A 16,670-nucleotide genomic window follows, 5' to 3' on the forward strand; every position below is an offset into this window, starting at 1 on the left:
TATAAGAGTCCCCCGTGATTTAAATGGATGACACACACACAATTTTTATAATAAGACTAATACAAGATGGCTGCATTAACTGGCTAACAATATTTTGCTTAAGCTTGTCAGTGGAGCTGGACTTCTGTAGGTATGTAAAAGCCTACAGTGCTATAGTTGTAGTACTGGAATGACCCATCAACAAGACAAAGTTATTGGCCTGGCCAAAACAGTAGCCAATGGAAATGTAAAATCACTGTAATTTTGCTGTTGTAGTGCATCCAGAGTTCCCAAAGGTGTGCAATTTGGCTGCAGCTTTTTTGAACCCTAACTGGTGACACTGGGTACACAGTGTAAGTCAATTATGCTGCTTAGTGTTCACACCTGTCCAGTAATTACAAAAATAAAGTATTTTGTGGTCTTATATATGGAAGAAAGAAATACAGTTCAATTACTGCTTATAGCTAGCCCTATTGTGCTTTGTGGGAGTATTAAAGTGTTATATTGAAGCAAGTAAATTCCTGAGATGACAGCACTAAAGAATAAGAATTCAAGTGTGAGTAAGCTCATCACATGTTGCATCTTTTAAGCTCATCTACGTAGTTATAGTTATACATTTTTTTGCACAATTTTGGATACTTTTCTCTTCATAATTTGTGGTTGATAGCACTGATGCATATGATACTGCAACCTCAATTGTTCTGGCCTTAAATTTCATTATTTGAGAACTTTGAGCAACTAACTTCCTTGTATAAATCATTATCTCTGAAGTTATACTTTATTATATAATCATAAAAATCTATGTAATGCATAGTTACACAATATTTAGTGGTTCCTAAACAGGAGCTCAGTTGATCTCAAAAGACTCTAGATACAAGGTGATATCTGATGTTATACATAGTTCATTACTACAGGATATTCATTACATACATGCAGACCACACTATTGTGGCTTTGCCATATTCATATACATAACTGTGGTAATTATTGTCACGATGTTTATTGAAGGTACTTTTATTGCTATATGCATATTTTTGTGTCAGAATTTTACAGTTGTAAACACATTTTGGGGGTCCAGAGACAAGGTACAGAGTTATCTACAAGTAATGCCTTTATGTACCCTTATTCACATTTCTTTGAAACCAAATCTATAACCTACAACTTTGCTATTTAAGAAGTACTAGCTACAGTGACTAACTAACAGCAGTGCCATATACAAAATGTCATTTTATAGTAAGGATTATGATAGCCTTGTCAGCCAGACTGTACCACTGCATAAAGTTATTTGTTAAAGAGTCTGCATGGGATCACATTGTGGTTAGCATGTACAACTCATACTTATGATCAGTTTTAAAGCATGGTTACTAGCAGTTATGTAACTAAATACTGTAACTAGTTAGTAGTTACTTTTTGGACAGCTACAACTAGTTACAAGCTAAGTTACAGGGATGTAACTAGCTTTATTACTGAAAATAATATACATGACCTGATTTTGGAAAGTCATCCTTTTGGGCACATGCTAAAGTTGTAGGAAGAAAATTTCAGCATATTTTAAAATTAATTTGTTGCACATTTGGATAAAGCAATTATTAAACCTTCTTGCTGTGAAATTTCACACCCAAAGCTTCTTTCTGCTAGACGATATGGATGATTATATCAGACCATATAGCAATTTTACATGTATGGGTGATTTGTTCAGGTGATGGAATGCATGGTTAAAGGTTAGTTGATAATGTGTTATGGCCATGCCTCAAGAGAGTGATGAAATAGTGACTACCCTTCATGCTTTTTATAGAGAACATCTATTATTCAGTTCTGTGTGGCCATTAGCTTCTAACAAGTGATTACATCATTCTTTCAGCATGTAAATGGCTTCCGAACCAGATTGGCTATGATATCACTACAATGTTGTCACACTTAAAAGGCTTCTTATGTTGACACATCTGATTGGTTGCTAATTTACTTGTTGCATCTTCTATTAGTCAACCAACTTGATTGACTACTCATTATATCACTTTCTTGGTGTACTTCAATTGCTACCGTCATCTTTTTGACTGCTTTATAATGCGCAATTGCATAAATAAGCTATGCAATCTGGATTAATTGCACTCCTAGTGTCCTACTATTGGAACCATTGTATGGAAAACTATCTGAATCAATGTGTGATTAGCTTTGAATAGCATGCACAGCCAATGGAGATATCCAATCTCAGAAAACAATGTCCTTCTTTTGATGAAAAGGGCCTCATAATCATCAAAAATACCCACATTATATGGCCACATATTTAATCTCAGATATTTATATAATTTAGATTTTTTAGTAACCAGACCTTTTTGATTATAATTAACTAGTGCCTCATGGTACCATGCAGTTATGATCACTACAATGTCTCACACAGATTGATTATTCAACAGATTATTATGTACACTCATGCACTATTAATAGGATTGTGTACTGTAACTTATTGTTCACAATTATATTAATTGTAGCATACATACTCTCTAACTTATTGATTGTAACATAGCTATTATGATTCACATTGTTGATTTTACATCCTAGGCAAACCAGCTGTACTGTCTGCCTAGTAATTAATAATAAAGAATGGCGGAAAAATTTCGCGAGGCTCATCGTATCTATAAATTATACCTATATCTTAGTACATGCATAAATTTACAATTATATAAATTTGTAAATAAGTAGCTAACTACATATGTACGAATATACTCATGATTGAGTTTGTACATTAACAAATATATAAATATATATATAAATGAAAAAATTAGCAAACCTTTTCCCCGTCTTCGGTATACCGTATAGCGGGATACTTTCGAAAATTTCTGCTTTCACTTGTGCATGGGAATTTATTTTCGAAGAACAACAGAACGTGGGAATTTATTTTCGAAAGAAGGGCCTCTTCGAAATATCCGAAAATAAAAATCTTCCAGCTATACGGTAGCTAATATTTCCTATACGCATGCGCCGAAAACGTGAAACATATATATTATGCAGCAAAGGCCTGATTTTCTATAAATATTTTGCAATGATAGCAGAAATCCAGTCTTCTCGAAGCATAACGATTCACAAGAATTTAGTCGAATATAGGAAGATTATAAACTCATCTCAACTTTGTAGTTAATAGAGATAGCCAGGGAAAGAGTGTAGCTATGCTGCTGCTGATACTTACTTGGGTAGTAAGTCATTTTCGTGGAGGAATTATTATGATCCGACCAAGGCAAGGAGGTGTAGAAAGAGAAGTAAGCCACATAGCCATAGGTAGAATTGCTTCTGCGTAGTTTCCCCTGCATAACTATGCGAATAAGTCTAAAGAGTTGTATAAGTTACAGATTTTATGTGACTCATACAATCTGAAAAAAAAGTGCTGATAGTCTAGCTTTCCAGATATCTGTTTGATAACTAACATGTCTATAATACAGTATTAGAAACCTGTAGCTATAGCTAAGGTCCGCAACGTGGAATTTTGACATATACATGAATCACCTACCAAACTACCCACAAATGTTATAGCTACCAAATAGAAAGTACCACATTGGCACTAGCTGTATTTTGCAAACACCCGTTGTGCAAATCGGCCAAAAATCAAGTGAATTTTTGCTCTAGGTTTAAAGGAAATGTATTATCAACCTGCGATATTCCCTCCCGCTCAAAGTTCCTTGCTAGCTAACTGTTATTCTGTAGGCTGAACTGAACCGTAAGTAGCTGCATTTCCCGGAGCGATTTCCATCCGTAGCATCGCCGGAAAAAACGAAATCTCTGATAATAGCTATATAGCTACCCTTATATGACATGATGACACAGCAGCAATACCGAAGTAGCTAGCTATTCCTCCCAAGTCAAACAGCTAGGTCTGGCATGGGTTCAACTATGCCACCACACCAAATGTCATCAAATTAGAAACCTTGCCACTTTATTGTAGTTACTATGAAAAGGATATGCAATGTGAAATTTTAGCCTATGCACATGAATCAACTACCAAACCACCCACAAATTAATGTTACAAATGTTAGATAGTTAGCTATCTAAGCTTTATAGTAATTTTAAAGTTAATTAAATGTATTATATATATGGTCTGGTACTTGTTATAGACTACCATAAACTTCAGTGCAATTTGTAGCTAGTGGTTCTATATTGTTGTCTCTACCATCACAACTAACATTGCACTACATCAGCCTATATAGCATGTAAATGTAATGTAACTAGCTCAATAAAAAATGCCAGATTGGCACTATTATTGTAAACATTCTGTTGTGCATTGCGAATTGACCAATACGCTTACAAATACGTAAAATGAATTTTTGCTATAATAAAGGCCAGTGTCTTCAGTTCGGCTGCGATACTCACTCTCGTGTTCTTTCAGCCACTCTAAGCCTATAGACCGTCATCGCTGCATTGCCAGGAGCGATTTCCAGCCGCAGTATCGCAAAAAAAACGAAATTTCGGACTAGAAAAGGCTATGATGCCTCCGCTGGAGCACACAGTAACGATACTGAGAACATCCCTCCCAAGTCTAAACTAGCTACACTTCACCAATTTCATCGAAATCCTATGACATTCAAAAATCTGTCAAAATGCCAATCTTGAGTTAAAGTCGAGGTCCACTAGGAACTTTTCAAAACCATTGCTAGATTCATGGTTAGTCGCCTTTTATCTAGTTTGGCAGCTCTCCTTGCGAGCTTAAAATCCACTAAAATGCGATTGACCTCGATCAGTAAATTCATCAACAACCACCAACGCGAGCTAGGGGTCTCCAAGGTCCCCGAAAAATCATAAAATGTGACTGGATCTACGAAAACCGTTCTTATCGCCCAAGACAGGAAGTTTGATTTTTTTCACACAAACACAAAACTTAATGAATGCACTATCAAGTTTCGCTGCTCCAGTCGACCTGGTCAGCTTTTGCTGGCTGCTTTTTAAAAGCACAGTGGCGATCCGTACGAGTCTTTTTATCAATGTGCTATGGTCCCTACTCTAGTTGAAAATTCCAAATTTTTGTGTGTAGTTGTTTGTTAACTTTTTTTGTAGTCATAATAATTATTTAATAATTATTATGACTATTTAACCCACGCATACCGCATCTGAAATGGCACCGCGCACACCAATTATTGTCTGAAAAGTAAAGTATCCATTACGCTTCGCTGTCAGCTATGTTCAACCCGCTACACAGCAGTACGAATCAAGAATTGTTTGAAAAGCACCTCTGCAATCATAATAGCCACTATGAAAAATACTCCTTGAAAAATACGGACGATTTCCATTTCGAAGGGAAGCCATCACATGCTACCGCCAAATCGACGCCTTTCACTGTCAGCAAAGATGAATGGCACACAAAGGAGGACGCTGGTAAGTCCATGAAGAATGCATTGTACGTACTGCGGTATGTCAAAAGGCACCTCTCAGGTCGAAGCGCCGTCAAACAGCGAAAAAATCAAGCCCATAGCTTTAGCCGTTATCGAGTTACGCTTGTCTGAAGGAATCAGTCAGTCAGTAACTAGAAAATTCCGTTGAATAAAAATTTTTTTAATTCTGTAGCAACTTGTTGAAAGCGTTTTGGGTCGATTTGAAAGCTTTTTTGGGTTTAGTTTTACCTAACCAATAGTTAGGGTCCGCAACGCGAAAAATCGATATCCTCCAATCAACTATCTAACTATTGTCATGTGTTAGGCTAAGTATAACTTGAATAACACCAGCGTGGCAGCCAAGTTTGTCACTTTCTTCTGGTAGAAAACGATACAAATGTCTCAAAATCACGTGATTTTTCGTTCCAGCAGTTCGTAGGGTTCTTCGTATGCCACGATATTCACTCTCAACATTGTTCAAGTAGTCTATCATCTTAGCCTAATACATGACAATAGTTAGATAGTTGATTGGAGGATATCGATTTTTCGCGTTGCGGACCCTACAATAGTCCCTCATGGTCGTCTGGGAAGATTGAGGCTGGTTTTTTGGGTGATATTATTTCGTGAGCCACGCCTACTCCTTGTGGTCCCTACTATACTGTTACTATCGTACTATATGATGTGACCCAATTTGCGAAAAGGTATCTTTTTTGCGCATTGTACAATACGTAGATATACGTATAGGGTCTAAAGCGGTTTGAAGTATTAAATTGATCATAGCTTGCCAATGTCGGGCTAATGTTGTGGCCACCAAATTTTTACCATGAGTGGAGCCATCTATTGTATTGGTAGAGTAAACTGATACCACCAGAAATTTATTTTGAAGGTTTTTTTTGGCTATGTGGACACCGTATAGCAGGTTTTTACTGCATCTATAATTTATCACGAATCTTAAGAGCACGACACAAATTTCTGTGAATGCAGCTCTCCGCTAAAATAAAATCTGTTGAAATTATTATTTCAGTATTTAGGAAGAGGGAGCACTATTAAGCAATTGTATACCTGGCTACCTCGTTTATAAAGACAATGGACTCTTGTCATTGGCGAGGAACTTAATTACTTGCATTATAGGATGTGTGCTGCATGATAACCCAATAGTAGTTAGGCGCTTACTGGGCACCCTTTCAGTTTGTTTTCATTTCATGGTGGCACAATAATATGTAGAGTTACAGGGCAAGAAGACACAAAAACATTGAGATAAAATAAGCACGAATTTAATTACCGCAGCTAGCCACTGTTCATTAAAATAAAGTCTTCACGGCCCGCTAACTATACAGTAATATCCACTAGTGTAATAATATTATTAGAGCTTTACAGTGGCCAGCACTGAAGGACTGACAGCAACTTGTGTTCTACAGGTGTAGTTGACCTCCTTGTTTCACTCCTTTTATGTATTTCTATTTCTTGTTTCACTATTTTCCATTATAATGTAATGTAGTGCTGATCATACATTACGTTATAATGTATGACCATTAAATTGAACTTAAAATTCTTAAGTTTTTCTTGTACCTGTACTTGTAATTATTAAATGTAATAGTGGAAGTTATTTCAGGCAAGTCATTTGTGTTGATTAGCTCAGAATTGAGTCAGAGCATACATGGGTGCTGTTTTTGAGTTGCTTTAGCATAAATGTGTCTTCATGCATACAATTATATATCTGTATAGTGTATGGATGAAATTAAATACATATAATACACACAGATTATCAACACTGCTCATTGTTATGTGTAATACAATGTATCATTATTATAGATGACACTAAACAATGCTGTATCTAATTAAGAGATGTATCATTACATACTAGTGATAAGCATACACATGGTCGTGGATATTAACACTGCAAAATTTTATATTAGGTGTTGGGTTACTTGACATGTGGACTACTGGTGTTTGCTGCTCTGCAGTATTCTGAGGCTCAGCACACTAACAGTGCCTCATGCTCTGTCTCTGGACCGTAAGTAAAAAGTTACACTAGTTTAACTGTTAGGCTTAAAGTTGCTCCAGTGCATATTTATAATGTCTAATATATATGCCCTAGCAGATAAATATTTCAAAATTATGCAGAATTTACAGCTGTATATATATATATACTGTAACATTAAACTTTCCTATATACCTATAAAGGATTGTAACATTATAATGTATGTTAGCTTTCTTTTATGTAGGACATGTTATTCAAAGCAAGTCTATTACAACATTCGGAAATACACTGCTTATAACCAAATCAGATATACATATTCCAGCAGATGTGGATGGTGGGGAAGATGTCGTTATACAGCGTGAGTATTGTATACCTGACCTCATACCTAATTTTGACAATACATGGTGTTTGTACATATTCCATACATTCCGTTATTGCTACATGCACCTGCACGACTCTAAATTCATAATCTTTATACTGTAGGTACTATCGAGGAAGTTATACCGCTTATTCCCAAGGAGCAGCCTACAGACAAATAAGCTCATGCTGCTCAGGATATTCAGGGTCCCCTGGAAGTTGCACTCGTAAATCATCAACTTATCTTGTATACTATGCTGTTAGATGTTGTTTCTCTAGCTATATGCAGTGGTGGCAATGCTTGTCAAAATGGAGGAGTTTGTGTTCGACCCAATACATGTTGCTGTGCTAAAACTGGCTATTCTGGACCAGTGTGCAATATTGGTATGCAATTTTCTTGCTTGTAGCTAAACATACATGTAAATGCCTCATTTAATTGGCATTGTTATTCCTCTGAACACCTGTGTTGTCTTTCTACGTAGTAAGCATTCCAGTCCAATTTATAAATTTTGGAAAAAATGGATTTTTATAAGTTCAATTGATAGAGTATTGATTGCTGATCTCAGGTTTATATTGGTGGAATTGGCTACTTTGGCATGCACAGTGTCATTACCAAATTGTATTATAGGCTGCAAACACCAGAGGAGGTAGTGTGTAAAATAATTCTCTAATCAACTCCTGAGCCAAAAAAGAAAAATCCTTGGTAAAATTCAGCACCTGAAACAATAATTATCAAAAAAAAATCAGATTATGTGTATCGTGTATATATGCTGAATTAAAATCAATGTGAGCATCTTACTCTGTACTAAAGCACATATGTACATATGTACATACGTACATATGTATGTATGTATGTATGTATGTATGTATGTATGTATGTATGTATGTATGTATGTATGTACATACGCACATATGTACGTACGTACGTACGTATGTATGAATTTATGATTTATGCATAGTGTGTCTGTGCAAGGGTGGTGGAAGTGGGGAGGGGGCACGGGATCCTCCAATCAAAAAGCAGGGAGGGCAGTGCTCCCCCTAAAATTGGCTTGAAACTTTGCAGCAGCATAAATACTCGACAATTAATAGACTGATAAACGGCGACAATACATAGAAAGGGAAGGCTATTAACATACTGGACAGCTGACTGATTTACATATACAGGTACATAATATATGGCTTTAGTGAATTACATGATGCATCCAATGGGATCCCTCAATCGATTCCTATATTTTTGTGCACATAGTTGAAGCTTACGTGAAGAATTGGTTTAAAAATATGTTCTGTTAGAAGATGTGACCAGTCAGTTGGATACTGTTTCCGAAGACAATTGATTGTTGTGATGATGTATGGGACTAGAGCAATGTGTTTCAGTCATTAATAAACAGGATGAGAACAGCAACTGTATAAGGGGTATTCTAATTGGAGAGAAGTAACTGGTATTTTGGTCGATAGATCACTACTTTTAAAGTGCATTACACTGTACGTTGAAAGAAGGCTGCCAATATTTTATTTAACAGATGATCACTGAGGTACCTGTACTGTGATTGATTCCATGGCTAAATCACGTTGAGCTACTGATATTTGCTCAGTACAATGGATTCAGGAGTCATGGATGAAGGAAACAGTGATGCACTACGTACATTATTGCACTACGTACATTATGTAGCCATAGTGAATATCTAGTATAATTAAGCTTGCACACAGTACACAGTAGCTAGCCAGGTACACCCATATGGGCTCTAAAATGCATGTAGCACCAAACTGTAGGCTCTGCAGCTGCTGGGAATTAGAAAGTACTTGACCCTGAAGAGTGAACTGTAGGTCCTGCAGCTGCTGGGCATTAGAAAGTACTTAACCTTGAAGAGTGATGGACATTCTGTCTTGGAATACCAGGCTGTTGGTTGTGCAAGCCCTCCCCCCCTAGACAGCTTCCTCTGCCACTGTGTCTGTGTATATACGTGTGCATATGTAGTGTGTGTATGTGTGTATACTGCTAAGTTTGTGGCCTGACCAATATTTCAAATCCAGGACCCTGTCATTGTTTCACAACAAACTGAGAAGGTGTGTGTACACAAATGTGTGTGTGCGTTTTATTATTATTAGCACTTTACAGTGACCAGCACTGAAGGTCTGACAGCAACATGTGCTGCAGCCTTAGGATTACCTAAACTAATTTCAGGGACTTAGACCTAATAACTTTACCTAGTGACTTGACTTACTGACTGATAAGGTGTAACAGAAAAGGGGCCAAAGTAAGGAAAAAATCCCTCCAACCCCAGGATTCGAACTGCAGGTCACCCAATGTCTAGTAGGGGCCACACTCAGTCTTCCTCCGGGAGGGATGGATTTTCTTCCTTAAACCTAAAGTATTTATTATTAGTACTTTACAGTGACCAGCACTGAAGGTCTGACAGCAGCATGTGCCGCAGCCTTAGGATTACCTAGCATATGTTTCATGCATGTGTACATGCAGGAATGTGTGTGTGTTTGTGTGTGTGTGTGGCCCATGTGTGAGGCAGCATAGCCAAGTGGTTAGGGCATCCACCTGGTAACCGAAAGGTCCCAGATTTGATTCCCGGTTGAGCCACTTTGGTGTTGTTGTTGTTGTTTCCTTGAGTAAGAAACTTTACTCACATTGCTCCAGTCTACCCAGCTGTTTAAAATGGGGACCTGGTGGCCTGGTGTCAACTGGGGAAGCAGCCCACCCAGCTGTAACATCAATGGGTACCTGGTGTAAACTGGGGAAGCAAATTCCCAACTGTCCTTGTCTCACTTAGTGGTGTTGGGGTTGTTGTGGAACTTTAGGTTCTGTGACCTCTCTCCATGTGACCTGGACAGTCCTCCTGCGGGTTACTAGCCCTGCCCCAGGAGGATTTTCCTGCACAAGGCTCAAGTGCCTGAGTGGTGCACAGGCATCCCAGTGCTGGTTCACTGGGCAGCAATAGCTATGTTTCGCATGGCTGCTGTAGGAGTAGGAGGCTTTGTGTGGCCCATGTTAATACACTACACATGCACACATACAATAACATTCCAACAATAGCCACGTGCACCACTTGTTCTCTACAACAAGTAGTGTACCAACTTAGCCATCCCTTCAGGGCCAGGCTAGTAAGGGAAGATCACATGATGTTACATACATTGATCAGACTGGTCTTGCATGATCCCTGTACGTCTGACTGAAACACAGCACCTGTGCAATATAAATGACAACTATATACATGTTAGAGCTGCACAGGTATAATTTAATGCAGTAACATAGTCATTCCAATATGTAAACAGTATACATCCAAGGGCACTAGTCTGAAAACAGTGAAATTATAGCAACAATTAGTTGACAAATTTGCAATATGTCACCTGACTTGTTTATGGTTCTTGTTGACATAGCAATATCTGTTGCTAGAAAATAAATAAACTAAGAGGGACTAATGGTTGTTGCATACTGTATGTTAGAGGTGTAGCGATAAGGATTTTTCAGTTGTACCGATATCTGATTAATCTGTACCTAAAAGAGCCGATACCATTTATACCGATCCGATTATTGTATATTTTGTAAAATGTAAATCAAATACACTGTAGAACTACAGGTGTAGCTACTGCATGATGCATAGTAATCTAATGATTTTTAGAGAAAACAGAAGTGATGTGACTATAAGGCACAGCAATACCTGGTTACTTATGGTGGTGTTGCCTCTAATACACAACCCAGACAATTAGGCACCACAAATATTTTAATACATGCCCATTGTCCGGATTACTCCGTGTTTTGATTAGTTGTCAAGATGGCTACTATACACAGATTATCACTTCAGCTTTCCTGTGGTGCAGTTCTTTATTCTTAAAGTGTAACAGCTACCGTTTTCAGAAGATCTGGGTAAGAATATTCTAACACAAATAGCAGTACTTACACACGCAGTCACATGGCTTCTCGTAACTTAGCGTTTTATAGAGAGACTTTCTATTTGTTTGTAGTGAGCAAAAAAAAGCTTTTCATTGCTTTGCATCTTTGCCATGCAAACTATCGGTAGGCCGATTACCGATATATGGTAGAAATTGTTATATCGGCAGCCGATCCGACCACCGATCCGATATATCGAACAAACAAGAAGTTTAAATTAGTGCTTTAAAAATACTAGATTTGAGGATTCAAATGCTTGAACGAAAAGTTGCAAAAAATTCGAAGGGCTGAGCAATATCACATTTTACAATATATAAAAGTACTAGTAGTCTATATTAAAAATTATAAATTTAAAAATGAAGTAGGGATCCAAGCGATAAAAAGTAGTGAAACAAGAGATGAACAATGGTAGCTATTACAGCATAGCTCAGTGGGAAATCCCTACTTTGGCCTACTTTGGAATTAAATCCCTACTTTGGCATTAAATCCCTACTTTGGCATGGTATAACAATTATTTTGTGTTCAATGCCAAAGTATATAATATATTATAGAGATTTAATGCCGAAGTAGGGATTTCCCACGAGCTATGCTGTAATAGTTTATCAACTTTTATATAATAATCTTAAGGCCCCTATTTGGTGATTCTTAGTTTCTCATCCAGCCTTTCTAATTATTATGATGCGGGCGGGAGGGTATTACCATTATGCCATTATTTTATAATATTAACACATGCACTGATGTACAGACCTTGTCCAAATTGTCTTTCTTTCTTACTACAAACATTTCCTTCAGCAGCTGCTTCTACTTTTCGTGATCGCCAACTGTTTTTCGACAGTCAACTGAAAGCCTGCTTTGATGAAGTCGATAGAACACGATTGCAACTGGCACTGCAGCAATTTGCTAAGGAAAACAACAGTATATATAGCGCATTGTAGCGTTCATCAACAAAAAAATTATAACAGTTTGGTATCACGTGTTCTTCTAAGCATGCACAGAGTAAATTATGGCTTACCATGCGATAGCTTAAGAAGGATGCGGGCGGTGGATGAGAAACTAATAATCACCAAATAGGGGCCTAACGTAGATTCATCAGAATTACTAACCATCAATAGTTTATCAATAACTAGGGGTCATAATTACAAACTATTTAAGCTACAATCATCTACTAGAGTGAGATTTTATTTTATTTTAGCTGCTTTTTATTTTTAATGCAGGCAAGGCCTGCATTAAAGGTCTGTGGGCAACTGGTGCCCACAGCCAGAAAAAGTATACGTACAACTTACATTAATTTTACAATTGAATGTATAAAAATTAAGTTAGCTGGCTAAAGTTATTACATACATTTACATTTGATATATAGTTGAACTATCCTATAATTTTAAAACTTACATGTGTATTTAATAATAAACTTACTTATATAAGTACTTATTTTAAGAGAAAGCAAAAAAAAAAATATTAATTATTGCTGAAGTTTGGTGGGCGAGGAGACTTGGAGCAGGTACTACAAGGGCAAACAAAGTGCAGACTGTGAGGATTGTCAGAGTCAAAATTGTTTGTAAAATGCTGCCAGAAGATCTTGAGTAACTGTGATTTAGTGGTGGAAAAAGGTTGATTTAAGTCAAGTACTGGTAGACTGTTGTAGGTTCTTGGTAATCTGTTAAAGTAGAAGTTACTTTGTTTGTTGGATGATGTAAAATTGTGTTGAAGTTTGTTGCTGGTGGAGGATCTGGTAGATCTTCATTTTTTACTGTGAGAGCTACGTATTATGATGATCGGAATAACCTACCTCATCATGTAGTTAATGCTCCCTCATTGAATGACTTTAAAAATTTACTTGACTGTAGCTGGTCTACTTTACCGTACGATTACTAATTATTTGGCTAATTCTTGTTGTATAATATGTATAGTATTTATGTTGTAATTATTAATAGGCTATAATTTTTGTAAAGATCAGGCTTTACAGGCTCCTTGAGCCTCCTTACCTGTAAACCTAATACTAATACTAATAATAGGCATTCCAGTATCCGAGATTTTTTAATAAAAAAATTCTCCGTATATTCCCCAATAGAACCCTGGCACAAAATGACAACTCGTGTTTAACTTGGGATTGTTCCGTCGTCCGAGCTGCAATGAGGATGAAAATCGCTGTGGGGTTTGTCCACATGCTGATCATCATGAAAATCTTAGTTTTATCGTGCGCCTTACATATAAGTAAGTTCTGTGTTGTTTTGTAATCTTTTCAAACCTTGTAATGTATGTAGAATACTTTAAAACTTTAAAAAACATACTGTCGGGTGGAAGGTAGTCACTGGTGCTTACTTTAAAGTGCGTAGTTACTTTACTCGGGTTAGCGATTTTCAGCTCCAGAGCAATTTTCTGATGGCTGTGTCATCAGCTCAAAAGTATAAACCACTTCAAAGTCGGCATAACAATGTCATAATTGAAACCACAACTCCACCTTAGGTATTGTTGCATCATTGTGGCACCTCCACTTTAGTTGTTTACCTTTATAAGTTGCTAACTTGATGTTTTTACCAACTTGAGATAGCCACTTGCCTATGGGTATACACCACTGTATTGAGAAGTGTGCAGTAGGTGAAACATATTTGCTCACCACAAAGCATACAAAGATCGCTGAGATCCAATAAGACCTGGAGTTACTCTCATTACATGTACAAATTTGCAGCTAGGAGCAACTGCAGTTTCAAGATAGTCCAGATTGCTAGATGGCTTCCTGATTCAATTGTGCCATTTTTCCTTGTAAAATGTATGGGGAGCCCTGGAGAAAAAATGTACCTTTTTTTCAGTTTTTAAGCACTGTGCATGCCAAAGTAGCTAATTCCAACCCAACAAACTATATATTTCTGAGATCGACAATCAATACTCTATCTATTGAGCATATAAAAAGCCCGTTTTTCCAAAATTTAAAAATTGGTCTGGAATGCCTACTAATAACTACCATTGTTCATATCTTGTTTAATAAGTAACGCGTTACGTAATATTACTTTTGTGGTATCTAAGTAACATAACGAAATACGCTATAAAAACGAGTAATATAACTCAAGTTACTTTACGTACAAATGTAACGCGTTACCTAAGTAATATAGTTACTGTAACAAGTCTAATATTACGCAACATTATTACTACAAGTAACGAAGTTACTAATCTCGTCAGTTATCCTCTGAGTAACGCCTAGTCACAACGAAGTAACGAAGCCTACTGAATGAAGCTTATTCACCAGCTTCTTACTTATATCCAAGATTTGCACATTGTCCAACGACACAATCATGTCACGTGATAAAGTGGTAGTTTCACACGTGACAGCTTAAGGCTGTGGACACAAAGTAATATAATATGTAATATTATTATAGTTACTTTATTTTATGGGTAATATGTAACTGTAACTAAATAGTTCAGTTGCAAGTAATATGTAATATGTGACTAGTTACTTTTACAAAGTAATTTGCCCAACACTGCTTGTTTCACTACTTTTTATCGCTTGGATCCCTACTTCATTTTTTAATTTATAATTTTTAATATACTAGTATTTTCTTAAAGCTATAAACATGTGCCCGTTCTATTAGGTTGACTGCTGTATTAGAGTATCTCGAGTCATGTGTGCTTGCCCAAAAGGGGTGTGGTCGTTGTGGTTTCGATCGATTATTAGACTAGAACTGTTTGTTCACTGAGCTTTCTAAAGTTCTGATCAGTGCATCGTTTATGCTGACCTACCTGGAAGGCGAGCAAGTGATTCCCCTCAGGCAACAATACCTCCCGCTCTTCTCATTACGCCGTATCGCCCTGATATTGTGATTCACAATAAAGAAAGTAATTCAGTAGCCTTATTGGAGCTTACTTGTCCCCTGGACTCTGTCCGTCACCTTGAACTTGCAAGAGACCGTAAACTTAAAAAGGAAGAATATCAACTACTTTTGTCTGAGCTAGATCGCCTTGGCATTGTTAACTTTTATGACACAATTGAGATGAGTGTATTGGGTCACTATCTGCCAAGTTCATTATCTTCTTTTCGGAACTGTGTGAACTTCATTCAAAATAATTTCACTATGTTAAAATCTTAATGTAAGAGAATCTTTGATTTAGTAGTGGCAATTTCAATATCCTCTTTTAGGAGAATATTTATGGCGAAGAGCTGCCAAGAATGGTGTGTGGACTTTTGAACATTATGTTGGCAAGACATTTTTCATTATTAATTGTGTGTGTTTTGTTTTTGGTTAATTGTACTCCTTGCCATGCCCACCTGTGGGGCTTTTTATGCCCTATTTTTGTGGTAGCATGTGTCCGAGGACATTTGATTGTAATTGTTTGTGTCATCAATAATACTGATGGTTCTTCTCTCTCGAATCAGCCTACCAACTTGAAGGTGTGTGGTCACAAATACAGCTAGCGTAAAAGGGGCGTGGTTGTCGTGGTCTACCTAGAATAAAGAATGGGCGTGATCTTGTGACCTATCGTGGAGTACCGGTACTTTCATACAGTAGTCTAAGCGCCTTAAATAATTTTGTGGCGTCTATTATGCTGCTTAATAAAGAAAGTGTTGATATGGAAAATCAACGCCTCGATATGGTTTCGTTGGATGAAGAAGACAAGCAGCCTGATTGAAGATAAAAGAAAAGACAAGGCGCACAGGGCGTACACTCGTCGGAACCCCAAAAGGCACATCTCACCGGTGAGTTTGTTGTTGTGGCGTAAATGGTGACCGTTCGCTGCTTCGTTTGGGCTCTAGGCTTGTGACTGGTGAGTGAGTGAGACGAAATTTCGAGTTTTGACGATTTAAAAAAATTCTATATCCGGCCGCCAGTACCGTACGCAAGGAAATTTTGACGCATCGGTTTAATTCGTCAAATTTAAATTCGTCAAATGTTTAAAAGCGCCCTTAAAAGTACAGGTTTTGCCTACAATTTCTTGATTTTCGTCAACATTTTATTCGTAAAATCTGCTAAAGTCTGAATTCGTCAAATGTTTCTTACGTCAAAATAGATGAATTTCATAATAAAGCTGCAGCACATGTTGCTGTCAGACCTTCAGAGCTGGCCACTGTAAAGCTTTAATAATAATAATAATAAAAGCCGCAAGCGCGAGAT

General features: G+C 37.2%; 1 protein-coding gene across 1 annotated transcript; it reads left to right on the top strand.

Moving 5' to 3' along the window:
* The first annotated feature begins 3,027 nt into the window (after positions 1–3,027).
* LOC136248925 (multiple epidermal growth factor-like domains protein 11) lies at positions 3,028–8,180 on the top strand. Its single transcript, XM_066040793.1, has 5 exons — positions 3,028–3,232; positions 7,249–7,346; positions 7,558–7,671; positions 7,797–7,897; positions 7,950–8,180. The coding sequence occupies exons 1-5, from the start codon at positions 3,143–3,145 to the stop codon at positions 8,075–8,077; spliced, it is 531 nt and encodes a 176-aa protein (XP_065896865.1). The 5' UTR covers positions 3,028–3,142; the 3' UTR covers positions 8,078–8,180.
* The last annotated feature ends 8,490 nt before the right edge of the window (positions 8,181–16,670 follow it).

Source organism: Dysidea avara, chromosome 1 (assembly GCF_963678975.1).
Source record: "Dysidea avara chromosome 1, odDysAvar1.4, whole genome shotgun sequence".
Taxonomy (NCBI): domain Eukaryota; kingdom Metazoa; phylum Porifera; class Demospongiae; order Dictyoceratida; family Dysideidae; genus Dysidea; species Dysidea avara.

Bases quoted from the DNA above. Each gene is read 5' to 3' on its own strand.
- LOC136248925 (XM_066040793.1), top strand. From the start codon at position 3,143: ATGCTGCTGCTGATACTTACTTGGGTAGTAAGTCATTTTCGTGGAGGA. The intron at 7,347-7,557 runs GTAAGTAAAAAG...TCTTTTATGTAG, and splicing joins TCATGCTCTGTCTCTGGACC to GACATGTTATTCAAAGCAAG. The intron at 7,672-7,796 runs GTGAGTATTGTA...TTTATACTGTAG, and splicing joins GGAAGATGTCGTTATACAGC to GTACTATCGAGGAAGTTATA.